The following is an 18,080-nucleotide window of genomic DNA, read 5'->3' as shown; positions in this document are numbered from 1 at the left end:
TGTTTCATAATTTGATGTAATTTGTGTAACATATGATGTCACAAACTATTTTTATTTTTATTTTGAGTGTTTTTTGAGTCTTTGACATTTAATAGTAGAATGTGATATGATGGGAATTAAGCCCAATAAGAAATTATAATTTTATTTCCAAACCGATAATTATTTTGGGCTTTTATTGTCTTGTTGAATTGGTAAGTCTAGCCCATTATTCTCTTGATAGTCAAATCTTATAGTTAGTTAGTTCATTAATTAAATTTTATTTTAATGGATTAATTAATTATGGCACTACGATTTATAAATTCGCACTAACTAGTAAATTGTAATCCTAAATTAATAACATTTTTCTATTTATTTACCATGGTTATATATTATATTCGACATTTAAAGTTTAAACCTGTATAATAGTAGTAATATGTACAAAATTATTTAATTATGTAGAATTATTTGTGATTGCTAAATGTATCTATCAATCTGAGGTGGCGCACACAAGTAAAGGTGGGAAGTGAATCTTTTGATCAGTTTCTCTCTTATTTTGGCTTGAATTGAACCAACATGTAAAAGTTTTCTATATTCCACTTGATTCAATTACGAATAGCTGCCCAAAAATCGTTTTCATCTAGTTTGTACTCTTTTTCTGTAAAAATACAGTTTCCGATGCACCACAATTTGATATATACAAGCCAAAAAACACATATTATGATCATCTTGCTTCAAAATGTGGAGTTCGAATGGGATAAAACGGGTACGAAAGTGATAATATTCCATATAATCTCGAAGATTCCACTAAATTTGAGGAATTGAGGGGGTGATTGTAATTATCCAAATAAGAAGGGGGTTTTCGTAATTTGACCATACCTCAGAGAGTGGTTGTAATTTACCCAAATATATATAAAAAACGTGCTGTTATAGTCAAAATCATAGTGATATAGAAAGTAAATGGTCGAAAACGGGCGGCTATTATTCCACAAAGCCGCCGGTACGGCGTGGATTGTGTTATGTGACTATTTAAGTAGTTGAATTTAAATTTTCTTGGGAATTTTTTAGTCAAAATTTACATCAAATGACAATGGTCGCATATGGAATGAATTTTTTCGGGCCTAGACATGAATTATTTTTGACTGGGCCCGATTCAATTTTTAACTTAAACATTGGATTATGTCGGGACTTAGATTAAAAGTCCATCTCAAGTGATCTTGACCATCCATTCTTGTTTGACTGGTCTTGACCGTATAACCGGTCATTCAAATGGTTTTCGTATCCTAATTTCTCTCTCATTTCTTCCGCCATCTTCTCTCTCTTAAAGTTGAATGTTTTGTTACTAAAATATGGCGGTGTTGTTTCCATTTGGATATTCTGAACAAATAAATTGACTGTGTGAGAGGATAAACCATCGAAAAATAAATTACAGCTCCATCTGTTGGAGTTACTTCTGTTTGTATCTCTTATCTTTTATGGTCTCATTTTTTCCTTTGTATTTTTGTTGGTAAATATTTATCGCAAAATGGCACCCAATATTATTTAGTCAGTGAAATAGTGAAGTTATCTTGGATCTATTATTAAATTTATTACTAAATGTGATTTCTTCAATGCTCCTAATTTAGCAACTATTCAATAATATTTTGGACTTTTTTTTAATAACTACCTGCAAAATTAATAGCTATGAAAATGCACTACTACTACAAAATTAATCACATACCACTTTTTTTTTAATCCAATCAATCGAACATATTAAACAAACACACACATTTCTTCAAAACAAAAATCATACAATAATTAGGAATTTCTCTAACAAGGAAAGAAACAAACTCAATAAATACAAAATAAAATGAATAACATAGAGCTTCCAATGTGTAATAGCAAAGCAATTTTGTCATGTCAAATATCAATCATCATCACTTTATTTGTTGCCCCTTCAAAAACTTTTTGTCTTGTGATGAAAATGAAAAACCAAGTGATCTTTCATCTAACAATATGGGCATAAATAAAAGAATAATGAAGCACAAAACAACTCTTGACTAGTAAACAAAAAATAAAAAATAAAATAAAATGATTATCAAAAACTTTTATTCAACTTATATACACACAACACCAAGATACATTTGCATCATTTTTCTTGTTTCTATACTTAAAAACCAAGAACAATAGTAATTAGAAAAATAACACAAATTAATTACCATATACTTCAATTTTGAAATTTTGATCAAGACAATTAAAATTAGCATATAACACAAGCATTTGGATTCTCTTCCATGCTATGGTGCACATAGTAGTATGTGTTTGGAGGTGGGTAATTATACGGTCTATAATACGGCCGATAAGGCATTGCCGTGTTGGCGGCGACCACAAGTTCTGGTTCGGCTTTTTTCTCCTCTTCCTTTTTCGGTTCTTCTTTCTTCGCCTCGTCTTTTTTCGGTTCTTCTTTTTTTGCTTCTTCCTCCTTTTTCGGTTCCTCTTTCTTGGCTTCTTCTTTCTTGGGCTCTTCTTTTTTCGGCTCCTCTTTCTTCTCCGGCTCTTTGGCGGGGCCCACTGAGATTATATTCGATGGCCAATTCTTTTTTCTCAATTTACTCACCACGGTGACTGGATCGACTGTTCCGATTACCGTTAGCTTCTTTCCTTTGAGATCAACCGAAATTTCATTGATTCCTGCAAAAAAAAAAGAAAAAAGGAAATTAAAAAATGTGTCTTTTATGCTAATATATTAGATCTATAAGTAGTTAATTAATAGTATGCATTTGCAATAAATAAGACAAACACAATCCAGTTTCTAGACACATAACAAAGTAGACAAGTAAAACCATAGGTTTTTTTAATTATTTTTAATTTCCTAAAAAAATCATTTTTAAAATTATTTCATCACTAGATTTTTCAGAAAACGGTGGGGGCAATGGCCCCCCTGTTGCCATATGTTTAAATTATTATATTACAACAGCAATAAACCAATACATTAAATCACCTCCAACAACCCATACCATTGTATAAGTTTGCCTCTGAAAAAAAAATTAATAATACTAAATTCAAGATTAGTTTTTTTTTTTTTTTAACAAAGATAATGAATTTATTTATTAAGAATAAGCATTCATAATATATACCTGAAAGGGCAGACACAGTCTTCAAAGCCCTTCTCTGCTGGTCTTTGTCATCTTGCAAATCCAGCTTCAATACAAATTTCTGCAAAAAAAAAAAAATTAACCCATAAATCATCAATTGTTGGAAAATTAAAATTTAATTTAAAAATAAATAAATTATGTACTAGGAATAATAAAGATATAACAAAAGAAAGACAGGATCTTGGGGTGTAAAAGCAAACATCTGAAAGATCCCCAAAAAGATTCTACAAAAGCAAATAATATTCACAATATAAAATTAAATAAACTGATGAGAAATATATAGAAAGAAAGAATCAAAGATCAGACCTTTACTTCCATTTTTAGGGTTTGATCAAAGAAGCAGAGAATCAAGTGTTTTTCTACACTTGAAAAGAAAAGTGAGAGAGATTAAGAGAGAGAGAAATGAAGAGAAGAAGAAGATGAAGAGATTGAAAAACAGAAAGAAATATAGAGAGAGAGAGAGAGAGAGAGAGAGGAAAAGACAAATGACAAGAATGATGGGGTAAGGGGTTATTATTTGTTAATTAATTATTATAAGGAATAAAGAAATTCTGGTAACAAAAACAAAACAAATTGAATAGCTGAATATGAAAGAGAAAGAAAGAGCAGTATTGCCCACTTCTATCTCTCTCTCTAGATTTAGAGAGAGAAAGAAGAGAGAGAGAGAGAATGAGAAACAGTGCACGTATCTATTCAGCGAATGTGACGTCAGTGAAAAACCACACGACGCCAGCGGGGAGCTTACTTTACATAAAATGTTATTTTACTGCAAAACCAAATAAAAAATATTATTAAATTATTATTTTATAATTGCTCCTTCTTTTGCGGGACCCACAGGGAACTTTTCCAGAGAGTGAAGCTCAAAACGTCACCGTGTCAGCCGTGCTCAATGACAAAGCCTGAGTATTGCTATTGCATTGCATGCATTATGGCTTTTTTTTTTTTTTTTTTTTTTTTTTACCATAATCTTTTTTATTTTTTTAGATGCTACATTGTAGTATATATATAAAAACTAAATAAAATTTATTACAACTAGATTATTCTTGCATTGAATTATTATGAAATTTCACTTTATGTCAAATTGAAGATATGTAGGCGGAGAAAAATAGCCGGCCTATATGTATATATATATATATATCTGCAATCAATATATACGGGCCACCATACTTGACAAGTATATTATTATTTGGTCACACTATTTTGCTCAAGTGGATCTAGAAAAAATGTTCCAATTTGTATTTATATTCAATGGGTTTTTTTTGGTGTGGCCCATTTGTGTATTTTATCCATTCATTTCCTCCTTTTCATGAATATTATTTATTTATAAACTCTTTTTTAATATTTGAAGATAGGAAAAAGAATTACAAGATTATCTCCTCCCTCTCTTGCAATTATTAGTTTAAAAAATTATATAATAGATATGTTATGCATTCTATTTATTTGGAGATTGACTGTGAACTTATTGTTTCCAATAGAGGAGTGATGGTAAAGAAATAGTTTTACTATTTTCCATTCAAGGTTCAAATGTCGTGTACGTTGGTTCATGTCTTCTTTCGATTAGAAGTTTCTTTTCCAGTTGAAAATACGATTTTGAATTGAAATTGTGCAGAAGATATAAATTATAGGTTTCGATCGTACGGTTGGAGTTGCTTTAAAGAGACAAATATAATTACAAGGAGGCAATACATTTTACTATGCTAATTGTCCAAATTGTTTGAGAGCTTATTTTTATAGTAAAGTATAGCATATTATAAAGGTAAAAAATATCTTATAATAAAACATATATAAAATAACACCCTTCTAAATCTCATGTTATTGTTTTTATTTTTTATTTTTATTTTTTATTTTTTTAATGAACAGATAATGTACTATATCAAATTTTGTCATTCCCAATGGTCTCAGACGCGCCTAATGCGTGTGAACGACACGCTCCACTTTATCATTTACTTCATTTTCCCCCTTTTTTCACATTCGTTCTCCAAATGGGAAACCCTAATCCCATGATTCGGCACTTCTGATCATTTGAAAATTTCTCCTGTATGATCCCAAATTCGGAAAACGTTCCATAAACTTTTTCCCGAAGCTTAGGGTTTTGGAGATGTACAATAACGAAGATGAATTGCAATTATCCATCTACAAACCCCTGACTTTCACCGGCGGCTGCATGGAAATCCGGCTCTTCTACGTCCGCGTCGCCCCCTGCGCGGTGGAATGCCTCCCGGACCACCTCATCCTCCGCCATCTCCGCCGCGAGGCCGGCGTTTTCCTGGAAATCAACGGCGTTCGCGTCCCCCCATCCGACGCCGTTTCGGTCACGCTCCGCCGCGATCGTTGCAGCAAGGACACCTCCGACGTCACGTACGTCAACACCGACAGCGTCAAAATCTCCGGCCCCTTGGAATTCGAGGTGTGCCATGAAGATGGAAATGAATTGGATTTGATCCTCTGCGGCTCGGTGCAGAGGGATGAATATGATGCTGCTCCGGCGGCGTGGTGTAGTAATGGTGGTGAATCAGTGAGCGATTCTAAAAATGGTTGGAATATGGATTGCTATGTGGCGAATGTCACTGCAATGAGTGGGAGGTCGACGTTTTTTCAGCCGAAGATTGGTGTTTCGTCGCCCACGATCGAGGTTTATGTTGCGGGGTGCTGCTCAGGAATGCCGGTTATTTTGACGAAGATGACTTTAGTCAGTCCAAGAAAGAAGGTGTTGAGGCAAGGGATGCTCGATGCGATACCTGAGGATGAGGAGATAGGGAAGGATAACACGAGTTTTAGCAACGAGTTGGTTCGGCAAAGAAGTTCACAGGTTAGCCGATTGTCTTTATGATATTTCAGCTTTGATTTTTGATTTATTATTTTTATATTTAGATTCCAATTTTTGCATATTAATGGGGGATATCTAAGTATACGTTGAGGTAGGGTGCAAAAGTTAAGAGCACATTATTGTAAAGGAGCATCAATGAAAATAATCTTTGAGGAAAATTGTTCGATGAAAATGTTTGAGAGTTTGGAATCACGACGAGTGATATATTTGCGAACTTAAATATTGTTTAGAAGAAAAAAATTCATCTATTAGTTTGATGATTTTCAGTACCTGGGGGAGGGAAATAGGCAACCTTGATCGCATGACGATGCTATTCTTGCTGAGAATTAAATATTTGTCTAGAGACGAGATTAATCGAGTCAAGGACAACCACAAAGCCCACAAAGCTTATTGCTTGCAAACACAGTAAATGTCGAGTGATCAGGTTGCTAATAACACGTGTAATGCTAACTATGTTATTTATTGAGACCATTGATTGATCTTTGACATTTTCCATTCCGTCAAACTTATATTTAATGAAGCAGAATCAATTGAGGCTTCCCAACTAAGGGAACACGTTTGCACACCACTGAATTTGCCTAATAGTGTTCACTTTCCCACATAAGATTGGATTTTCTTAAGTTATAGTTAATGTTATGTGTAGATAATCATGGGACATGGGTAAAACTAGCGCGTGATTTCAACACTTCTACTAAAATTCGGAAGCACTTGAACTTCAGTTTAGTTATTGTGCCATGGGGATGGTAACTCTATTGATAGCTGTGATCTTGTCGTAAAAATAATGGATATATTTTGCTAAGATGATAATATATTGACATATACACTTGAATTTGGGCTTTTTATCCAGTTGATGAAAGCAGACACGGACGATTACGACTCGGATGGGAAGGTTAAACCAAACTATTACTTAGAAGACATGTATTCTGTTGAAGATGGCGAACTTTCGTGGTTCAACGCAGGTGTTCGAGTTGGAGTAGGAATAGGGCTGGGTATGTGCCTTGGTGTTGGTCTTCTCTTTCGATCTTATCAAGCTACCACTAGGAATTTCAGGCGGAGATTTTTCTAATTTTACGCCATTCATACTTACTATAACGATTAATATGCAAGTATGCTTCCTTTCCGGATAACTAAACTAGAATATTCCGTCATGTTGCCGAGAAAGTGATAGAGCACATCGGATTCTTGGAAGGTTCTAGAAGTTATCTTCCGTCTTATTATGCTTGCTACCGAGGAAGCATTGTTCGTAGGAGATTTTGGGAGAAGGTCTGTTGATATGACCTCTATGTTTAGTGTGTCCCATTTTTTACATGTACTGTTTTTTAGTCGAAAGTCTCGAGTTCAGATCTTGCTCTTGATTTTTTTTTTGTTCGTTTTTTTCCTTTTTACGCTTATTTGGTCAATTTTGTTTTAAAGCCCAAATAAGCAGCCATGGTTAGTTACAAGAGTTTGCTGCTCTGTAAGGTTACTGTATATTCATGGCAATTGTTTTTTGTTTTTTTTTTCTTTCTTTTTTCTCCTGCAGTTTTGTTTAGATTGGCCTTGGCTGGAAATTGGAATTTGCTGTATGAAGGTTTTATTTTATATATTCAAATAAACAATCTCTTTTTTATGGGGCATAGTTGGTCGAAAAAGACCAAACCGGTTTAGCTATTGTAAGCGGTTCAACAGTTCAAACCGGTTTAACAAAGTTGAAATTAATAACAATTCTTATTTACTTACTAATATGTACCTTCATTTGTGATATTTATACTTTACTAGAGCTTAATGTAATATCTTTTTTATATATATATAAATACAGAATTTATAGAATTGATAATAATACAGTAGAATTCCGATAAATTAATAATCTCGTTTAAAGGTTTGTTCTGGTCTTGACTCGATAAAAACCTATTAAATTACTAGTTTAATAATTTAATATTTCGCTAAATTAATAGAATTTTGCCTGTATTAATTTATAGAAGTTCAAGTGTAAGTCGAAAAAGATAAGGAATGAACAAAAATAAGTATTGAATAATTCAAGGGCATAATTGGAATTTCTCACAGTCCTCCCAATTTCTTTAATTGCAGTATTAATAAATAATAATGATCTATTTTACCGTCCTGAAACGGTTCTCTCTTCACACACCCAACACAGATACATACGCAATCGATCTGCAGTAGAACCTTACTTCAATCAATTCCCCCAGGTAATTTTTTCCTTTTTTTTTATTGCAGATTAATTTGCTGTTGTTTAGCTGTTCGAATTACTAGTTTTATCTTCTGCATCGATTTTGATTGACTGTGTTTGTTATTTTCGTTATTATCTGTAATTCTTTCATGCTGCGCGCGAACAGATTGTGTTGAGATCTGTCTTGATCTAGGTTATCGGAGATTTAATGAAATTAATGGAAATGTAATTGTGATTTGTGAGTATCTTGAATTGCATGTTTATCCGCATTTGATTTTCCGTGATTGTGTGAAATGTAATGCGGATTTGCTTTTGAATTTGTTTTGATTTCATGTTCATCTGTATTTAATTATACTTGTTAAATTTTCTTCTGGGGTAATTATAAAGCTGAGTTAATTAAAAAAAATTAAATCTCGAGTGCGGTTGATTAGAAAATTAACCGATGAAAGAATCGAAATTATGTTGAAGTATTCGGAATGCTAATGCTATGGGAATTAAGAGAGTGTGTGCTAATTTGTGAAGAATGTCGAAATAATGTGGTGTTTTGGTAAGAGTTATTAGGATTTTTTTATTTTATGACAATTTGTAAAACTATCACTTATTTGTGCAGTTGTCCAGGATAGTTGCCATACATTTTGAAGAATATCGAACTTGAATATAGGTTCAGAGTGTTTAACTTGACTTGTTCAATCGGCCTTTCTTTGATTTCTTCTCTAACAAAATTTGAAAGAGTGTAACTATCGATTTTTAGTTGGCATGTTTTGTATCCTGAACGTTAATCTCCTGAAACCGTTTTCACCATAGTGGGAGGAATTTATACCTTAAAGAAAGTATTTTATGGAGTGCCTAGCCTATACACTTTGCATACTCACTATTCTTCAATTAACAAGTGGATGATATTCCGAATATATATATTTTTTTTTTTTGAGACCGTTGACTTTTGCAGGTTTTTTTTTCTGGGACTCGTAAGGGGGGAATATGTCAAACACCGAGGAAGTCAAAGAACAGACAGAAGTTGTTATGGAGGATGCTGAAAAGTCAATGCCATCGGCACAACAGGAAGTTGTGTTCAGATCATATTCTTTACGCCGTATTTTCTTAACTGTGTTTGTGTCTTAGTTTTCATCAAACTCGTTATGTTTTGTTTGCAGGAGCAAGCTGTAAAGAAGAAATACGGTGGAATCGTGCCTAAGAAACCACCGCTCATTTCCAAGGTAGTATTTTAAGCTTCTTGCATCCTTGTGTAAAAAAAGAATGTTGACGATTCTTTTCTGAGAGTTTTAGTTTAATAGCAGGACCATGAACGTGCCTACTTTGACTCTGCTGATTGGGCTCTGGGAAAGGTACTAATTTTTTTTCGGTCTGCACTATTTTTTGTAAACTTTAAGATTGTAATAGTGCCCATATTTGTAAACAGTAATTAATATTCATTTATGCTTTATGGCTACAGCAAGGTGTAGCGAAACCCAAAGGACCACTGGAGGCTCTCCGGCCAAAACTACAGGTAGCTATTATTAAGTTTGTGACATAATTCTAATGGCAAAAGGAATTCATTTATCGATATTGTTTTTGGTGTGAAATTTATTTACTGGTAAAAGCTTTTTTTGCTTTCGTCCAGTTGTCTTCAATTATAATATTTTCTTTAAATGTGTCATTACGGTAAAGAATTTTGAACAGTCTGGAGGTTCGTGGTGGGTGCATATTCTCTGATAACGCGTTCTTTGTCTTGTTTTGTATTTTGTGATGTTTTTAGCCAACTCAGCAGCAAACACGTTATCGCAAATCTCAATATGCTCCATCGGAAGGTGAAGGTAAGCATGATTTGCTCTCAAATTTCATGAAATGATAATTTATAGTTTCTAAATTTATTGTCTAGAATAGCATCAGTTTCTTATTCGGTTTTACATTTCATTTAAAATATTTAAAAGAAATTATCTCTTGTGAAATCAGCAGGCTAGGGCCATCGTGCATCTAAAGAGCAATTAACTGTACTTTCTATTTCTGTGTAGATGGAAATACTGCTGAACCAGAAGACTCGACCAACGAATGAAAAAGCATATGTTGATCCTTTTGATCATGGGGAACTCTGATATTACCTGCATATAATATTTACCTGCATCGTAACTTTTGGTGGGACTAAATTTCTGCTAAAATAAGATCTTCAGGTGCCCCAAATAGAGGAAAAATGCACATATATGTTTGTGTATTTCTCCAGATCAAGAGGTCTTCATGAACTTTTTCCTGTTGTAAACTATTTCCTGTTATCCAGTCGAGACTATGAATTCAAGATTTGAGGTTGGACGTAAATTTGTAATCCCGGTTCATTTTCTTCTTTTTTCGTACTATTATAAGTGGGTTGCTTTAATTTCCTTCAATGATCAATCTATCTTCTTTTGCAGTCTTGTGTGGGATAAATGTGTTTTCGAATCATGAAGTTTGTGCGTGTGTTTTTCTGAATTTATTTTGCTCCTTTTCCGATATCAAGAAGTACTGAAAACGAAAACCACCTTAAACTTTTCTCGTCCTGTTAGTGTTGTAAGAAGGTTTATTTGTTGATACACCCGGTGAAATACAGTTGATTATTAACTGTCGACACATAATCACACGCACATCCATGTGTACATGTGCTTAGTGGGACGTTATTTCATCACATCAAATAATCACCCGGTGTAGCATCTCAATAACCGTTGTAAGAATAGGGGAAATGTTTGTGTGTGTGTGTGCGTATAAATATATTTATGACACAAAAATCCTAGAGAGCTACCACAAATGCTAAGTTAGAATGAGAAAAATCAGATGCAGACGAGTCAAAAAAGAGAAACATCATAAAAAGGGGAAGTGAAAAAAGCAAAGGGAGAGGCACAACTGTTGAACTGTAACAAACACACATATCGCTCTTATATTTTTTCTCCCGCAGAGTCTCGTAAAGAAAAATTATACCAAATTACACAAGAAATGAATTTCATTCCATAAAATTAGCCACCGATGTGCTAATCGTTTTTGCAGAGATGGCATTTTCCGCATTCAGAATAAGCTTTTGCACTGCCTGCCACGTGTAATCGAAATCAACTTATCTATGTCGGAAACCCATGTCTACCTCATGACCATACATCCCTTGGCTGGTGTGACCTGGTGCAGCAAAAGGGTTGATTTGCTTTGACTTTGCCCGCAGCTCCATTTCAATTAGCCTTTGTATAGCTTCCGGGGTGTTGCCTGCAGAGTCGGTATTTACAGCTGGTTACATCGTACGAACTAAACAGAGATTTTAATAAACTCGAAACAAAGATCGTTACTCTCCAAGCTAGCGAGCTTGAACATAATTTAAAACAAAATCACATATACCAGACAAACTAAGGTCTCGTTTTTCTTCTGGAAAACTATCCCTAACTCTAATTATTCGAAGTATTTTCAAAAGAGAAGATCATCTCCCATTTTCTCATTATACAGCATTATACAGTGAAACGGGATATAAAGATTTTACCTGGCATTGGAACCCCAGTGTTGTCAACGTTTGGCTGGCGCGGGCCAAAAGGGAAACCTGGCATTTGGTTCCTCTCGTGGATGAAATTAGTTGGTTGCATGCCATTACGAGAAACTGGACCGCCCCTTGGAAATTGTGGAGAATGGTTGACTGGCATTTGCATCTGATGCAGCATCGAATGTTGCGAAGGAACATCAAATCCAGCAACCCTAACATTAGGGCGATGAAAAGAAGGCCGAGCCATATTTGAAGCAAACTGGTTATTGGCTGGAGAATCATGATTGAAAATGGGGGGACTCATTTGAGCAGGATGAGATTCCAAGTGATGATACAACGGCCTCACTTGAGACATTTGTGGAGGTTGAAAAAGGGGCGATGATTGCTGCATTTGATGATTGCGGTACGAAACATCAGGCTCTATTTGTTCATAAGAATCTCGTTGAAAGGGCAGTCTTTCTGAACCTTCATCTTTAAAAGCTGCTGCAGGACCAAATGCTGCCAGTTTTTCCATTATGTTAATAATGGGTGCACCCGATGAGAGGTTTGTGTTGTTAATCGATTTACCAGTTGACATAAACCTCAGCAACTGATGATCCTGAGTCTCACCGGCAGAAATTAAGTTCTCCTCTGCTGGCAATTGGAATTCATACCCAGTGTGTTTGGGGTTTGATGAAGTTCTTTTAATTGAGGAATCATCAAAGACAAGCCAGTTCTCAGCGTCCCTCATTGTTGTATTCTGCCTTTGGTTTGAAGAGCCCTTATAGTCGTGACCTGGTCTTTGAAGCCCACCTTTATCAGTTGTTGTGGAAGAAATGTCATTATCTGTGACTGGTAAAGGTAGTCCATGAGGCTCTGGGGCATCAAATCGAGCAGACCCAATTGAACCCCTTTGGACAGAAACAGGTGCTTCAACTGATTTTAGCTCCTTCATAAAAGCAGTTCCGAAGAGTGTTTCAAGTGTGAGAGTACTCCCTGAATCAGGTAAAACCTTATCACTCTCTTTCCCTTTAGGATCGTTGAACACTGTTGTCAATTCATGCTCTCGAGAAACTAGCCGTTGATCAACCAAATTGTTATGACCAATAGAGTTTACACTCGTATTATTTTGGTCTGCACTCTTGTGCAGCAGAGAAAGCAGGTTTAGAGATGCATGATCCCCAGAATGAGCACTTTGTTGTTCAGTATTTGAAACAGTAGCGCTCCAGCTGTTTAAGACTGGCTGCAAATTCGTAGTCTTTGCACTGTACTCTGATAGTATTGATTGTTCAAGGTCTTCGCAGGTAAGTACAGCCGGAGTAGGTTCCTCTTTGCTGTTAATGCATACTTGTTCAGATACCCCATTAGCTGCAGATGACATATCAAGCTTAGTAAGTCTTATTACATTCTTGAAAGGTGTTAAAGGAGAAAATCATGTGTAACATTAGAAACTTGATACTTGCCTTTGTCACCAACTATCATCGAGAGTAAATTGTTTGGCCCTGCAGAAGAGACATCAGCAGCAGCCTTTGATTCTGCAAATTATTTGATGGTAGAAAAATCAGAAAGATGCAATTATAGAACTTGAAGGACTTTTGCCAATGTTAAATGTAAACCACATGAATATACCTTCCTCAGAAAACCACAGAGCAAACTTAGAAGACTGCGCAGAACTGGGGCTCCATGTATCATCAGGTTTACCATCGTGATGCTATATAAGATTACACATCCAATGAAATTAGGAGCAACCAACACAAATAAGGAAAGCAGAAATAACCCAGCATTTCATTGAATGTAATATTAATGCTCATTCTTATCATTTCACATCTCACTTTGCAGCTGAATCTTAGAATTAGCTGTTGACATGCCACTCTCCAATTTCATATATAGACCCGTTTGTGTTAAACGAAAAATTACCCACGTCATTCTAGTTTACAATGTCGCTTATACTAATGGTTTTGCAATAACTTACATGAATGCGGTTAAAACTTACCACAGCTGAACTGGAATGGCCATCATTCACAGATAATGTGCTACCAAAAATCTTTTCCAAAATAGACGTTGAATTGCTTCTTGTGGAATCACCAATAGTTTTGCCCTCTAATATCTCTGCATTGAGTTTAGCAATTTTAGGGTCATCCAGGGTTCCATGAGAATCTAAATGATTGGAAACTTGGAGTAATTGGTCTTCCACGCCAGGTTTCTTAATAAGCATATCTAAACCATTCCGATTTTCCCCTTTGTTCAAAAGGAGTGCATGATGTATCTTCTTCGCCGGCTGCCCATCAACCACGCCGACCTCTTGAGGCAGATGTCTCTCTAAACGATCATTAGTATTTCGAACAAGGTTGGCTTCAGCGTCAACGAGGCTTTCCCCTGTTACAGGTTTCCCCACCTGCAAAGCACAAGATATATAAACATTATGGGCATATATACAGTATCTTCACAAAGGAATCCTGAAGAAGCAATTATCAAACAATTTTAAGATTAAGATTAAAAATGGTTCAAATTCATCAGTAACAGAGCAGAATACGAGTAAAATATAGAAGTACCAAGATCCTCCCCCAAAGGAAACAAGTCCTCACCAAATTTCTAAGAGATTAGAGTGAACAAATTTTACTTTCATTGACAACAAGATCCTCTCTCTGAGTCTCTGACATTCCCATTAGAACAGTTCCTCAACAGGTAAGGTGGTACGAGATAAAAATTCAGCAAATGAAGATATCAGACTACATTACTAGATGATTATGAGCATTTCATTTTGACAGATATTTCATAGGCATACTGCAACAGCAACCAACTAAAGTTGCCCAAAAACAAAAAACTTGGAAGCATCATACCTCTGACAAAGTAGGATGAATCAGAGACTTAAAGCCAGAAGTCTTCTCCAGGGTATTGTGTTTAAAACCAGGTGGAACAAGCGGTCTAGATGCAGGAGAGTGTGATGTAAAAGGTGCTTTTTCTAAATCATTGCTCAAGATGGGAATTCCAGCAGAAACCTCCAGTTCATTATTCCTGACAAGTCCACTTTCCTCTTTGCTATCCATCAAACCTTCACAAAGGTCTGAGAAACCATCAGATCTGGGCTTCCCCAGATTAGTCTTTTGCTTCTCCTGCAGAGTCTTTTGCTGTTCCTTTCTCATCGTCTCAAAAGCAGCTGCAAATATTTACATTTACAATAGGGATATAACAAAAAAACGACGAATGAAAAGTCTACTATAACGAATACAGGAACTATAAGTGAGATCAATTAAGTATAAGTTGATACCTCTTCTCTTCCTCTCCTCCTCTGCTCTATCCTCACTGGTATGCTCCATTGAACCAAAAGTTTCATCGTTGTGCAAGTCAGTTTCTCTTCTTAAATGAGGTACCGCCTGAAAAATCATTAGTTACATGAGATAATGTCAGGTGAACTGAACAGATCTCCTTTCTTGGCATATTTTTAGTAAATTTTTATAAGCCAAAACAATTTCAAAATTAAAAATAAATCAGCAAAAACAATTTAGAAAATGGGTAGAAAAAAAGAGAACTACGTATAGGAAATAAAATATTAAAATTTTGTATCTATACGACTACTTTACCTTGTAAGGCCGTGGAGGCTGATATGGCTCGGTGCTTTTTGTAGGTTGACTTTGTTCATTTGCTCGCACTTTTTGAGCAGAGCCAGAGGACCCCGATGCATAACCAGATGATCTTGGAAATGAACCACTCCCAAGAAGCCCATCATGCTCAGGACTCTGCCAAGATCGTCGAGATTGAGGGCCATAACGCCTTCCAGAATCTGTAAGAGAATAGTTAAGCCATCAATCACAGAAAAAGAAAACAAATCCATAAATCTAATGACTGAAAGCCGTAAGGTAGTGTAAGGAATTAGGAAGCATGATGGAGGAAGGAAGTTCTAAAATGTGTATACGAGTCTACGGCACATAAACAAACACTGCAGACATCATTCAAGTGCAGGAAAAAACTTAATTAAATTAACAAATTGTAATGGGTGTCTTACAAGTTAATGTTAATCTATACCTCATACCGGTAATTACTCTTTCCTTTATGTTCTTGAATCATGTTATATCAATGAGCTAATGTTGATATTCAAGAAAAAAGTATGCATTCTTTCATTCAATGGCAAGACTGGCACTAGGTGCAGATAGAGAAAACCTATTGACACGAATAACTTCAAATAAGCCAAACAAAACATATTTTGCCCTTTGTTTTCCTAAGAAACTCGTAAAAGGATGGAACTATAACAGACATCCCAATCAAGTATATCAAATGTGCTTCACAAACAGCTGTTCTCAAGCCAGACATCAAAATTCTAAGCTGATCAGCTCTCAAAATTGTGGCTCAAAAGTCTTAACCCTCTATGCCGACTAGACCTCTCGAGTACACTTCACAGTTACAAAAGCCTGTTCTGAACTGTAGTAACCAAAAGAAATAGAAATACATGACTTTTAAGCCTACAAAAGAATGTTAAACAAAACCTGAATCCCTCTCAGATTGAGAATCACTATCTCGATCGTTACGCCCCGACGAACGGCCTTCCCACTTCCCATAAATGCCTTTAGAGTAATTACCAGAGTCCCCCCGAGTAGGTGGAGATGATGAGCCATACTCATTTCGTTTGAAACCCAGCATTGGTGAGCTCCCATGAATTCTGGGTTGATTTGTTGTTCTCAGCAATTCCTCAAATTCACTGTCTCAAATTGAACAGATAAGCGTGCGTAAAGATGCAGAAGTCTTCTAAATATGAAGTAAGTCGATGAAATTCAACACAAGGCCGATAACAGAAATGAAATGATTTTTACAGTAAGAGAACCTTGACTTTACCTTATCACAGATTCATCAAACCCACTTGGCAGCTTCTTGCAGACATCCAAATTACTCAAAGATAATAGGAACTTTCTTGAATAGGATATTTCGGGTTTCCTGTATCATCAAAACAACCATTTCGTCAATAAACATTAAAAACAATAATCATGACTGAATATAAACGAACTCATTAGAACAAAAACCTCAGTAATTACCTAGAAACAACATCAGAATTTTCAGAACCCTTATCCAGGGACCTTCCATCTTCCTTTTGCAAGCTCATTCTGCAGTTCCCGATAAAACAACAACAACTTCGCCGAGAGCAAACAAATGTACTCTAAATCAAACAAATCTTCCTAACCCAGCCAAACCTGAGTCAACCGTGCTTATCGTAAACAGAACAAATAATTGCCCGAACTGAAATTTAAAACCTCGAATTTCCCGTCTTAACAAAGTGTAAATCCCTCAATCTATTCAGCTGATCCAATACATGCTCATGTCAATGCTAGTACTAAGCTAAAATTTCACAAGTTGATCCGGCTCAATCGAAACACGTGCCCTAATCCCACCCGAAATTCGAAATACAGCAGTTGGAATAACCTCCTTTTTCTGCCCTAATCCTGAAATGCTAAACCCCCCAAATTCCTCAGCAGATATCAGACCTTTCGCTTTCTTTACAATCAAATCAAAACCAAAGTCAAAAACTGCGGTTTCCGCTCATACATGGATCGAAATAGACAGACGCCAAAGGCAAACCAAAAAAAACAAAAATTAGGGTTTGAAATTCTCGCAATTTCCGTTTCCTATTCTCCGATCAATCATGCGTTGGAAGAGAGATATCTCGCATATACATATTGTATGCATATAAAGCCACATATATATACATATGCAATATGTATGTCTATTTGTGTATATACCTATACATACATATATATGTTTATATATTTCGATTTGTTGTGGAAAATGAACGAAGGGACAATGGGCGATTACGAATGAATTTCAAGAAACACGATGGAGAAATAACGATTGGAATTTGTTCACGCTCTATATTATGAAAGTGATGATACAATTAAGCAAAGAAGTGAATTTGTGGTGTTCTTCGCCTCGCTTTATCGATTAACTCGTATGATTCACCGTTGTTGCTGCGCGTGGGGAAGCAGGGGTGCCTGACCGCTTAAACAGAAATAATCTAGGGAGTCGTTTATAATTATGAACATTTGGGTTTTAACTACATTTTGCACCCATGAATTACGTTTATTCGCATTGAAAGCCCTTGACACTATTGAAATTACCAAATAACCATTAAACTATCCTTTCCACTCAAACACCCCCTCAAACTATTAAAACATTTCAAATCCCCCTCTGACCTTTATATATTTCTTTTGACCCAAATCGAATATATATATATATATATATATATATATATATATATATATATATATATATATATATATAGAGAGAGAGAGAGAGAGAGAGAGAGAGAGACTTAATTAGATTTTTGTATGATATAGTAACGCAATCATGGTTTGCCGGCACAGAACAGTCGGCTGTCGCGGACACTGCCGTTCCAGTTCCATTGCCACGTCGCGGTTCCGTCGCGGCTCCGTCGCGGCCGGAACAAATTTTTTTTAATTAAAATTCTAAAAAATATTTATTTCAAATATATTTTTAATACCAACATTACAATACAATAATACCAACATTTCAAAT

The 18,080-nt window shown here is 35.5% G+C and overlaps 4 protein-coding genes across 5 annotated transcripts; 2 read left to right on the top strand and 2 right to left on the bottom strand.

Moving 5' to 3' along the window:
* Positions 1–2,047: 2,047 nt before the first annotated feature.
* On the bottom strand, positions 2,048–3,835 carry LOC105964046 (heavy metal-associated isoprenylated plant protein 39-like). Its single transcript, XM_012988543.2, has 3 exons — positions 3,417–3,835; positions 3,093–3,171; positions 2,048–2,646 (listed from the first exon to the last, which is right to left on the bottom strand). The coding sequence occupies exons 1-3, from the start codon at positions 3,426–3,428 to the stop codon at positions 2,216–2,218; spliced, it is 522 nt and encodes a 173-aa protein (XP_012843997.1). The 5' UTR covers positions 3,429–3,835; the 3' UTR covers positions 2,048–2,215.
* A 1,175-nt stretch (positions 3,836–5,010) lies between these two features.
* LOC105963847 (uncharacterized protein At1g01500) lies at positions 5,011–7,546 on the top strand. The gene is made up of 2 exons (XM_012988326.2): positions 5,011–5,919; positions 6,785–7,546. Exons 1-2 carry the CDS (start codon positions 5,209–5,211, stop codon positions 7,001–7,003), a joined length of 930 nt encoding a protein of 309 aa, XP_012843780.2. The 5' UTR covers positions 5,011–5,208; the 3' UTR covers positions 7,004–7,546.
* Positions 7,547–7,986: 440 nt separating this feature from the next.
* LOC105963845 (uncharacterized) lies at positions 7,987–10,519 on the top strand. Of its 2 annotated transcripts, none has more exons than XM_012988325.2 (7): positions 7,987–8,123; positions 9,051–9,166; positions 9,256–9,318; positions 9,400–9,447; positions 9,555–9,608; positions 9,858–9,915; positions 10,114–10,519. In XM_012988325.2, exons 2-7 carry the CDS (start codon positions 9,083–9,085, stop codon positions 10,152–10,154), a joined length of 348 nt encoding a protein of 115 aa, XP_012843779.1. In that variant the 5' UTR covers positions 7,987–8,123; positions 9,051–9,082; the 3' UTR covers positions 10,155–10,519. The 2 variants fall into 2 exon arrangements, with proteins under 2 accessions (XP_012843779.1, XP_012843777.1); XM_012988323.2 differs by having other exon boundaries at positions 9,397–9,447.
* Positions 10,520–10,881: 362 nt separating this feature from the next.
* Positions 10,882–17,550, bottom strand: LOC105963844 (chorismate synthase). Its single transcript, XM_012988322.2, has 11 exons — positions 16,586–17,550; positions 16,389–16,487; positions 16,043–16,254; positions 15,143–15,342; positions 14,830–14,935; positions 14,402–14,718; positions 13,555–13,956; positions 13,191–13,272; positions 13,025–13,096; positions 11,586–12,929; positions 10,882–11,317 (listed from the first exon to the last, which is right to left on the bottom strand). The coding sequence occupies exons 1-11, from the start codon at positions 16,651–16,653 to the stop codon at positions 11,175–11,177; spliced, it is 3,045 nt and encodes a 1,014-aa protein (XP_012843776.2). The 5' UTR covers positions 16,654–17,550; the 3' UTR covers positions 10,882–11,174.
* Between the last annotated feature and the right edge of the window lie 530 nt (positions 17,551–18,080).

Source organism: Erythranthe guttata, chromosome 2 (assembly GCF_056151865.1).
Source record: "Erythranthe guttata isolate IM_541 chromosome 2, IM_541, whole genome shotgun sequence".
In the NCBI taxonomy this organism is placed as follows: Eukaryota; Viridiplantae; Streptophyta; class Magnoliopsida; order Lamiales; family Phrymaceae; genus Erythranthe; species Erythranthe guttata.
Note: the sequence above shows the minus strand (reverse complement) of the source record. Positions and strands in the feature narration are given on the sequence as shown.